Source organism: Platichthys flesus, chromosome 17 (genome assembly GCF_949316205.1).
Source record: "Platichthys flesus chromosome 17, fPlaFle2.1, whole genome shotgun sequence".
NCBI lineage: Eukaryota > Metazoa > Chordata > Actinopteri > Pleuronectiformes > Pleuronectidae > Platichthys > Platichthys flesus.
This window is the reverse complement of record NC_084961.1, coordinates 3,938,943-3,950,442: the sequence shown is the minus strand read 5'-3', so window position 1 is coordinate 3,950,442 and position 11,500 is coordinate 3,938,943. Positions and strand designations below refer to the sequence as shown.

The window sequence follows — 11,500 nt, the reverse complement described above, 5'->3', positions numbered from 1 at the left end:
CCGAGAGTCGTTCTCAGGGCTGCATGGTGAAAGTCCGTTTTTTTGTGGTAGGAAGGGATGGAGGGGGGGTCTGCTCCAGATAAGAGTAAATAAAACATTTTTATTGCCTCGATTCCTTCACAGATAGACTCAGCTGTGTAATATAACCACCGGGATATCAGGGGATTGGAGACAAACAAGGGAGAAGGAGCAAGAAATACATCTTATGATGATTTTCCTTTTTTAACTTTTCAGGTGATGAAGCGTATGCAAAGGAAACGGGTGTAAGGAATATAAAGACCAAGAATCATTGAAATAAAGAATTCCCTGCAACAGGATGACTTTTTTTAATCAGTACCGTAAAATCTAAAACTACAAAAAGCTTGTTTTTCCTCCTGTGGAAAGATAACGTATTTTCATATAGTTAAAAATGCATTAAACGTAATGAACAAGGGTGTTTTATAATGTTTTTTTTCCTCAGCAGGCCGTGCTGCCATTAATGACAAACACATGAACTGGGAACTTGTGGACGTGTTGACTCTGCAGCTTGATAATAAGGTCATATCTGACAGCTCAGAGTTTCTTTTCATTACCTCCATCTGACACTTAACGCGTCCGCACACACACAGTCGGCCTGACACGTATCGATTCATTATTAAAGCTGCTCAGCCTCAGATCAATGCACACTTACTTTACCAGCTCTCAGAAAATTCCCCCTCCTGTCACGTCAAGTCCTCGAGTGGTTTAAATAATTTCAGCGGGGCCACAGCTGAACGCTCCGCGAAATTACTTTCTTTTCTTTTTTTCTCGCATTTTTCTTATTAGCAGTTATATGATAATATGACAGAGATTTATTTCTCGACTTCGCCCTCTTATTTCTTTTTTGCTTTTTGCTTGTTTACATTTTTCCGATGCGGCCCTTTCATGCAGCAAGTGGAACGACCTGTCATTCAGGAGCAAGGTCGCAAGAAAAGTCAATTTCTGCATCAGTTCCACGACTTTCTTCTTTCAAGACCTTCACATCAGAGGGTGAGAGTCAGTCAGCGTCGGAGCTGTCAGTGAAATCAGAAACTCTCGTGAACTGTGTTGTATATTCAGGTGTTTTTATGCTTCTGGTATGTGTTGTTTGCATGTTCTCTCTGTGCCTCTGTTGGTTTTCTCGCGTTTCCTCCCACAGTCCAAAGAAATACACATTGAGGTTAATGGCAGACTCTAATCTGACTATAGGTGTGAATGTGGGTGTGAATGGTGGAGGCATGTCCAGGGTTTGTTCCTCAATAAAAATAGACACATATTAAAATGTCAGTTATAAATCACACATGTTTATGTGCATCCTGATTTGTGTGTGAAACTAATTTGTGCCTAAAGTTGGCATTTATATTTCCAGGATTTTCTTGAGTAGGTTTTTATTATGTCTGCAAGACCAGTTTGTTTTTATGGTGCATTGTTTTATTGCTGGTCCCTATGGACACCATAGGACCTCATATACCCTTATATTTCTTGAATGCCCTTTTATTAAATAATGGGGAAATTCCCCCGCTCACAGCAGGCTGCAACATTTTAATATCACTTATATAACTTATATATTTATTTACATTTTCATCTACAAAATGTCTGTCCTGGCCTGTCAGGAGTATGTTACCTCGCATTTCAAGGCACAGAATTTTATGAGCACTAGCAAATAAGATCTTTTAATTAACGTTCTAATCTTCAATCGAGAAATTTGCCAGAGAAAAGCAGGTCCATCTTTGTAGGTGATAAGTTGTTGTTTTAATTATTGCACGGCAGCTGCCCAGCAAAAAGAAAAGTGTGAGGGAAGAAGAGACGAGGACAGTTTGCTGCAGTGAGGCTTATTTATTGGATAATATATTTGCAGATGGCCATATGATGCTGCATATGGCTGAATCGCTCTCCTTAAGAGACGGAGAAACAAGCTGCTGAGAGGACGTTTGACAATCCACGCATCACCAGCCATTTACATATTAGTTTTAAAGATTTGAGAGCAAGTTGTAAAATAGTAGAGATTACACACTTTAAATTAGATGGTGTAGAATTAATTTAAATAGCTGAGGTAGAAAGATTAACTGAGACTCCCGACTATGTTCCAGATTTAGCGACATCTAGCGGTGAGGGGGCAGATTGCAACCAAAGGAAGACCCCTCCCCTCACCCCTCATGTTCCAAGCATGTTAGAGGAACAATGGCAGCCAGCACATTCCGAGCTGCGTGTCAATTCCAGATGCAGATGTGAAGGGGTCGTTCAAAGCAAACAAAAACAAAACAAAAACTATTCAAAGTTTCAGCTGATTATACACAAATGAAAACATAATTATGAACATTTTATTCAATCTCTGCCTCTTAAATTCTACACACAGTCTTTATGTCACATCATATTCAGAACCTGTCCTTCCCCCGAGCCAATAATGAAAAAGAAAGAATCACTTAATTTTGCTGTTTTGCTTTTCATCCCGAAATTGTCCTTGCGTCCGACTGTGTCAGCTGTCGCCTCTTGTAAAAAGAGAACACGGAGAGCAGAGAAAAGAGTGTTTCAGCAGCTCAGCAGCAATAATCTGTGTTAAACCTGCTGAGCTGTGGCATCACCGGAGCTCCTGGCAGGTGCAGCCCCGCTCAGTCGGTTTGAATAAGCTCCGAGTCGCTATGAGCACAGTGAAACTTTAGATTAGCACGACTTGCACAGACAACAAGGCACCTGAAGGATCTCTTTTAAAGACGTCATGTAACTGTTGGATAGAACAGAGATCTTTGCTGAATTCAGTGTGACTCAGCATAATCTGCTCCATCAGCAGACGGAGGCCCTACGGTATAGAATACCTCAAATTACTGCTGATGTCATTTTTACACTGATTGTGCAGCCGAGGGAGAAATCAGCGACTCAGCAGCTCCACAGTCCTGATGAGCTTTCTACGGGTTTGTTAACGTCACAAGTTGTTTCCAGGAAAACAGACAGGGAAATGGGGACAGGCAGGAGTTTGTTGTTTTGACGCTGAACCAATTCATCAAGTTCTTTTTTAAACTTCATTTTTATACAAATTTGAGAGACAAGTTGATGTATTGTTAGTAATAAATCACTGCAGATTTAACTTATCAGGAGGAATACTAATATAAATTGTATGTTTTGTGGAGCGAGAGGAGGTTGTGTTGTGCTGCAGCTGTTAATGACACCCCCCCCCCCCCCCCCCGATCATATCACTCCCAACAGCATCTAATAAAAGGAGAGTCTGCTAATGAAGACTAATAGATCCTCCAGTTTATCTGATCATGTCGGTTTGTCCCCATGAATCCAAGAGAGACAGGTGTTTCTCCAATGTGTGTGTGTGTGTGTGTGTGTGTGTGTCTGTAGTGTGTGTAATCACCGTCTCACAGCACCAATAATCACCACTAACTTCATCCCTGAGTTAATCTGTGACCAGAATCCAAACTGGACACCGACACACCGTGTGGGTGCAAGTTTTTTTTAGCAGCTAGATTCCACAGCAGATGTTTTTGGATTGTGTTGTTATATTTAACAGCATACGGGTTGTGTACAGTCGACATATGGGTCGTGAGCACATCCCCTAAATTGAGATGATATGAGGTTCCACTCGACAGAATACTACAGAGCAGCAGACGTATCTGAGCAGTGACATCAAGTAGTTGTGACACCAAGAAGAAGTGACGCCCACACAAACACACACACACACACGCACACACTGTCGCATCACAATACGTCAGAGACCAGCATCACTGTCCTGTTTCGACCTCACAGAACCATGCATCATCACTATGATCTGTTTAGTGTTCCATCATAAACAACATTTTTTAAATTGGAAAATTCTGACTAAGATTTTTCTCTCTCCCACTTCACCCATTGGTTCAACCTGTAGCTCCACATTCTATTTATAACACAATGAGTCATAACAATGGGCCTGGGAAACGCAGCCTGTGCACGAGGTGAGCAGTTGAAGTTAAAAGTGCACAGGGACTTATAGTTGGAGGACAGACACACACCCGTCCTCTCCTTCCTGATGTCCTAATGAATTGGTTTTAGCCCGTTTTGGAGCAAATCATCCTTCCCTCTCCTCCTAATTTTCCAATTTGCTGTGTCATTTACAGCTGATTGAGGACGGCAGTGGGGTGATACAGTTTATCGAAGGTCTGCTTTGTACAGAGGAGCTGGTAAACCAAACATCAATTGGAGACCGTAGAGAAGAGGCTGGGGAGCATTGCAAAGAGGCTTTAATTATTTCTCAAAGGCAAAATCCCGGCCACAGCTCCACCGCAGCGTCACTTTCCCGCTCTCTCCGTGATGGAGGTAATGAACGAGGTGAGAATTCACTTTATTTCCTCCGCGCTCCGTCGCCCCTTCCTGGTTTTTGTATCTCAACCAAATAAGAAAAAGCTTGTTTTTCAACATGCCCACGCCAGGTCCAGCTCAGGAATGACTACTCGCCAAGAAGAGAGTGTCTCCACTATTAATGCTTTCCACATTAGAACCCTGTGAGTGCACGGCGTCAGTTCCTCCTGTTAGGAGACTACGACTCTGTGCCCTTGAGTCTGAAACTGGGGACACTGGGAGAGGCAAGAAAGTTGTATTCAGGGGATTTGTTGTGGAGCAATTAAGAGAGGAGACAAACGGAGAAATTCAGACTGTGTTTAATTCACTTTGGGGAAACGATAAACAAGGACTTTCTGCTAAACTGCTGTTAATTTGACAGATTAGCCAGAACAAGGCGACACAGAAGAAAACAAATATCAGGTGATTGTATTGGGCTCAGTGTCTGGATTCAGATGGCCCCGAGTGTGTGTCTGGTATCATCGGGGGGCTGGAGCCAATCCCAGCTGACATAGGACGAGAGGGCGGGGCCAACACACAAAGGCAAACAACATTACACTCTCACATTCACACTTATGGACAATTTAAAGTCGCCCCAACTTTCTCTCAAGCTCAATTTTCACCGTTCACTCACATCTAAAAGCAAAGGACTCGATTTGAAAAGCTAGAAACCTTCGATTGACAGGATTTTGCCTTTTTCTTCTTGGTCGTGTTGGTTTTTCCTGTGTGGAGACGTCCGTCTGCTGCGTCTGTTCAATCGTGACAATTACACAAATCAGATCGGTTCATTTGCACATGACCCACAAACGTTTAGGACTTCCTGGAATCACAGAACAGGTTGAATGTCAGTGTGCAAGCAAACATCTGTATTTCAGAGAAGCTCCTCCAGCTGAAGTTTACCTCCGTGCAATCAGCGACTGGAATGACCCCCCCCGCCGCTCCTCGGAGCTGCTCGTAATTTCCAGGTTTTTCTTTGGCAGCAGATGTTCCTCTGCACCTCACCCATCGTCAGGGGGCCCAGAGGGGGGGGGCCGCCCATCAAAACGCCATAAGGGCGCTGCTGGCCACCAGATGAACACATGCCCATGTGGGGGCAGTCCCCCCCCCACGCCACTTCACTTTACCATCACTCTGTGTCTCCACCACCGACGGAACAGAAGCGTCGCCTCTTTTCTTTTTAAGTTTGTGCTGACAAACCAACTTAGCAAAGGATGAGTCTCGACCCCTGGCTGACTTGATATGAATTGAGTGAGGGACAATGGCAGACGGAGGTGTGGGTACATGAATAAATCGATTAGCGCCGCACTTGACGGATGGGATTTTTAGGAGGCCCCGACGCATCAGATAATTGATTTCGCTGGGAGGACTCGCCCCGGCCCGGGTTCATTTGTCTTGGCGGAAAAAAAGTGGCAGTTTCTGGGGGTCTGGGGGCTCAATTAACCAACGGCTCCAGCAGGTGGAGGGGGCGGGGGGGGCGGGGGGGTACTGCAGGTTAGAATCAGACACACGTGAGAATTCGAGGGAGGTTGGAGTCGGGCGATGTCGGGGGTTTTAGAGATTGCTTTGGTGGTGAGGAACAAAAGACGAGTATCGGAAACTGTCATGGAAGCTAAGGCCGCTAAAACTTGCAATACTTAACTTGGCCACAAGGGATGACTCAATCAAAACAATAACAAAGGACCCAGTTTGATGACATTGAGAGGCAGCTTGGCATCATGGGAGTTCTTGTCTTCACAACATCGCTGATGAAAATTTACCTCTATTTTCTTTATTTTCCATTATACGGCTCCTCACCTTTCAAATGCTTGTTTATATGTTCTTGAGCTAGTTACTGAGTTTGAAGGAGCTTCTTTCCTGAACTCTGCTTTAATCAATGAACCAAACTGTGTTTAATTATGAGTTGAACGACACTGAAAAGTAACAACACAATGACAGAAGAGAGAACGCCAACAAGGAGTCAGTTGTGCCAAAGCATGTCTGTCCTGTGTCTCTCCCTCTCGGCTTCCAGTCCCTCATCCCAAACATCTCAGCGGATGATTTATGAAGCGGCGTCGCTCCGTGACCTCAAAATCCGCCCCATCCATACCGCACCTGTCACCGTGCCACTGCCTGCGTGCTTACTGAAAACCGAGCCATCCGTGCAAAATTGCAATTTTCCACCCACCTAGAGAATAAAAAAAGATTCCGATCCATTCAGAGGCAATGCGAGGAAAACTCTGTGATATGTAGAGCAGGTGCGCGAGGGCTCGCTGCTCCGCTAACGAGGGAGCAGAGCTGCATGCACCACTGACCACAACATCTGCTGTTTGTGGGGATGCAGAGTTTTGGGTTTTTTGCCTCTTCAACACAACGAGAGAGAGAGAAGATGATAAAGCACTGGAGATGGATACAGATGGAAGGTGCTAGGCCCTAGTTGCAGCTTGGTGCACAGAGTTTCCGTGGGGTGCGGCTCTGTAGCATGTGATGCATGAGAATCCGGAGGGAATAACGGAGGAGTTCTGCCCGTCTGTCCGGGCCTGAAGGTGAAGCCCAGTCTGACCCAGTTCATCATCCCAGGTGGGGACCCTAACAAGCTCATCAGGCCTAACCAACCTGAACCGACTTCTAATTGGCAGCGTTATGATGTCCCCCCCGAAAGTCAGAGTGCAGGTTCCCGTGCCAGGAGTGGGATAGGCTGCCACTTCCTGCCAACAGCAGGTCACGTGACTCGCTAAAGTCCCTCGGTGTAAACAAAGTCGCGAAAAGGACACAAGGAACTTCCTACATAAGCAAAAGCAAGAGTTTGATAACCTATAGGAGGGGAAACAACACACAGGAGGAAGTCAGAGGGCTGGTTCCTGTGCCAGGAGATGGCAGCTCTGCTAGGAGTTGATCCATTTTTTTAAAAGATGATTTGAGGCAAATTTATTAACCTGTAAATCAGCAGAATCATAAATAAACCTCAGTATAGCAGTGATGTTCATTGTCTCCTGTAACTTTACATTAAACCAGACACATGGTACATTTAAATATTCCGCCAATAAAATGTCACTAACTATAAAGACAGTGTTAAAGATGCAGCAAATTGACCCGTCTCAATCACTCCTTATCTTCGGCCTGAACACAATCATGATTTTGACTCCGGTCAAAAATGAGAGAATGAAGCAACCTCATTTCCTATGGTGAAATGCTGCCACCTAGTGGTCAGTGTGTAATGGTACAGCCGGTTTGGAAAGACTTGAACTGTCCATGAATCTGAGAATTTTTACAAATGATGGAAACAGATGATTTCTTATGTCAAAGTTACCTGTTGGTCTTGGTTGTAGTTTTATTTCATGTTAAATTTGTATAATTGAGAGAACTACAACATTTTGACATTTCTCTTAAAGATAATTTGTTTTAAAGTGCAACAAAATAATCATTAAATGAACGTTGATATGATTTGGACCTATAAAGGACTTCTTAAAGTTTAAATGTTAGACTTAGACACATTGGAAGTGATGCACTCATTAATCCTATGGAGTCATCAAGATTGAACCCTCAGAAAAACCACATCACAAAACTGTTCTTCAAAACCCTTTTATATGTTTTGCAGACAAAGGTTAAAGTATTTACATGACGAATGCATTTGCACTAACAATATAAATGCAAGCTACTGTATAGAAAGATTGAGTGGAAACCAAAAAATGTAGGATAAGAATCTATTTACAACAGAATAAAAGAATAAACAGTAAAACAATCTTATAAAAGCTGCAAAGGCAGAACTACTCAAATCTTGCCATCCCCTCTAAACCAATGGTATCAGAAAAAAGAAAAAGTCTTGAATCAGAGCAGTGGACGCTTCGGTCACTCGGATTTCGCACACAGGGTTGTGAGTCGATTCTGTGGGAGAGAGAGAGAGAGAGAGAGAGAGAGAGAGAGACACAATGATGAGAAAAGAGGCTCCAGGGGTAGGCTGCGGTAAAAGTCCTGCAGACGTGATCAATACACCGAACCTTCAGCAGTCGAATGCTCCTCAGGGCAGTTTCATCCAGCAGCGACAGATCAACAGAGTCCATCTGACTGGCCAACAGCTGGACGCTCTGGTCCAACACAACACAAGACAAAGAGTTAGTGAATCAGTCCACACCAAAAAGGTCTTCACGTCCCAAAAAAGCCCAAATAAAACCCCCAGGTAAAACCTCAACAGAAGAAACAGGATAAATCTTGAATTCATAACTGAAAAAAACACTGTTGTACATCATTAGATCTGATTTTCTTGGCTCTTCAATACCAGGCTGCCCTTTGTCGACAATTCATCACTTAAATACCACATCGTCTCGTAGGACCCGGAGCCCCGAGTCCGACTCCCTGTGCGCTCACCTCTCCGTTGCCGATGGGGACGTTGATGACGATGTCCTCGTTTCCTGCTGCGATGGGAGAGCCATTGACTGAGATGCTATAGACCCTCTCCTTGTGGCGAGGAACTCTCACAGCAGGGGTCTTAGGAAGCCTGAGGGGCGAGAAGAGAGACATGGTGAGTAACGCGAGCCCCTCGGTGAGGATAATGTCTCCGGTTTAGAAAAGAACACACAAGCTACGAGAGAGTAAATTGAGCAAGACGGCCCCCCCATGCGAGAGCATTTCCAATTAGATAGATAGCTGCTAGAGCAGGTCTCCGGTGCCCATAGTATGTAAACAATCACACTCACATCCGGTCATCCACACGAACACGTGGCTAAAACAAGTTTATCTCCGAACTAAGTGTCGGTTCTGGCTGCTGAAGATCCTGAAAGAGTCGAGCACTGACGTTTACCTCGGGTCGAAGCGTGGCGTGACGAGGGGGGTGGGTCCCATCATCATGGAATGATCCATCATGCTCCTGGCAGGCGTCACCAGAGGTTTCCTGCTCGATCTGAACCCACACACACACACACACACGTTAGTGTCACACACGCATGGCATGATAAAGAAGGGGGGGGGGTTGTAATAATCAGAGAAGGATGATGTCATACCGTCTGATGGAGGCGCCCTGCTTGCTGACGGCCAGCGCCTTCGCTCTTTTGGACGTAGTCGGGGGCTTTCTCGTTGTTTTCCCCTGAATTAAGAACAACAACACATTTATTCATTCATCAACTTGGCTCTTAACACTCAGTTGTGTTTTGTGTCTTTCGTATGTAAACGATTGAAAAACAGCCACTAACCCTCCTTGTTGTGTTCGGGCTGTTTTCATCCTCTGAACTGGATTTGACTCCAGCTTTCTTTTTGGATGCTGCAGAAAAAATAAATATATTTAATTATTCTGCAAAAATCCTCCATTTATCTAATTAGCATCAGCGATGGAACTTTGCTTTGCTTTATTATTATCAGAACTTACGTTTCTTGACCGATTTTAGAAGGACTGCATGATCCTCGGCCACGACGCTCTCAACGATAGCAGCTTCCTCTTCTCTCTGTGAACAGACGTGAAGGAAACACTGAAAATAGTGCTGAACTCAACACAGGAAGAGACTGACAATGTCGAGCCATGTCTGCTGACACCATCTAAACCTTGTGTCGCTGTTGTCTGAAGATCATCCACTCACCTTTGAAACATCCACCTCGGGGGACTTTGGTTTCTCAGGATCTACAGAGACAGATGTGGGGTTAATGCATTGAATGACATAAGGTTTTAATGATCTTTGCAGCAAGAGAAACCCAAACCCATCTAAAACTTGCAGATACCCTGAGACGATTCAGCATTTCAAATAATAATAAGCATCTGTGGTTCTAAAAGTCCTTCCTGGGTTTACTTACTGCAGTGCTCCATCCAGGGCATCTGCCTGATGTGCCTGGGCAACTTGATCAGAGCCATGTTGTAGCTGTTGTCCACATTTTTCAGCAGCTGGTTGAGCTTCTCTTTTATTTGTCCAACTCTTGTTTTCACTAGAGAAACACAGCAGGTGGGGTTGATGTTTAGGCAGTGTCACATAAAAACACAACCCAGCAGTTTATAAAGTAAAATAAAGATAAATCGGCTTTTAAGAACCTGCTGTACCGAAAGTTAGAGAAACATCAGGATCAGTTTGTGGATACCATTTGTTAACACTACAAACTAATGTGAGGAAGCCTTAATAGAATACCTATCAGTGTATATATTAATGTACGACAACATTTAATATTCATCTCATATCAATGGTCTTAAATGTCTGAAATCTGTTTTAATACAACATCATAGACTCAATAAGACCATTAATCTGTCTTACTGTCTATTGCACTGATATTTAGATGCTTGTCTTCATATGTTTTACTTTAGAAAACACAGTATTCATAATGGAATGTGATTAAATACTGAGTGAGTATTTACACTTTGTGCCACTTTCCACAATCCAGTCCATCACAGTATTTACAGATAAAGCGCATGAAGACTTAAAATAGTACACTTGACTTAAACTACTTTACAGTAAATACAAGTGGTTGACATTTGCATGAATGAAACCAGCTAAATTGGACTTATGTGGTTTTCATTGATAAAAACAAAGATGATATCGATGCAGATGCTTATATAAGGTTTCAGTGTTTTTTTAAAACAGCTTAAACTTGAACTATGATGACTCGTGTGACTCTATAACATTTAAGTGTCTCTGCACGTTGACACGTCTAAGTTCTCCTCCATGACCGGAGCTCTGTAGTCACCCTCGCTGTCGAAGTCCTCCAGGAAAGCCTCGAGCTTGGCGGACCTGGGGTTGTTCTTCCGCTGCTTGGTGGTTCTCTTCCTCGGCGCCATGTCTAGGGAGCACGGGGGCAGGAAGTCAGTTTACTCACGAGTGAACAACAAGGACGACGACACAACCACCGGACGCCATTGTTATCTTTATTTTTGTTTAAACAGGTGTTACGTTAGCGAGCTAGCCGTTGGAGCTAGCTACTTAGCATGAGTCGTAGCTTCCCCGGACAATACATCCGCTTTCTTCGGTGTATCACTTCCTCCACGAGTACAAGTACTTCACAAACAACTCAAACTGCTGTGTTCTACCAGCGTGGTGTGTGTTGTGCGGGTTTTTCTTTACCTGGTTGTGTGTTTTTTCGCTGGTCGGACTCTCGGCTCTTCCTTCTTCTCTGAGCAGTTTTCAAATCTACGCGCGGGGAGGGGCCCACATCCCGAATCAGCCAATCAGGACGCGCGTTCTCTGCACGTCGCGGAAAAAGCAGCTCTCGGCCAATCGTAGCACGTTTGATGGCTTTTACGTCA

General features: G+C 44.1%; 1 protein-coding gene across 1 annotated transcript; it reads right to left on the bottom strand.

Moving 5' to 3' along the window:
• Positions 1-7,853: 7,853 nt before the first annotated feature.
• Positions 7,854-11,452, bottom strand: cdca8 (cell division cycle associated 8). Its single transcript, XM_062410329.1, has 11 exons — positions 11,319-11,452; positions 10,945-11,037; positions 10,066-10,194; positions 9,855-9,895; positions 9,647-9,722; positions 9,474-9,541; positions 9,285-9,367; positions 9,086-9,184; positions 8,653-8,782; positions 8,286-8,372; positions 7,854-8,172 (listed from the first exon to the last, which is right to left on the bottom strand). The coding sequence occupies exons 2-11, from the start codon at positions 11,033-11,035 to the stop codon at positions 8,137-8,139; spliced, it is 840 nt and encodes a 279-aa protein (XP_062266313.1). The 5' UTR covers positions 11,036-11,037; positions 11,319-11,452; the 3' UTR covers positions 7,854-8,136.
• Between the last annotated feature and the right edge of the window lie 48 nt (positions 11,453-11,500).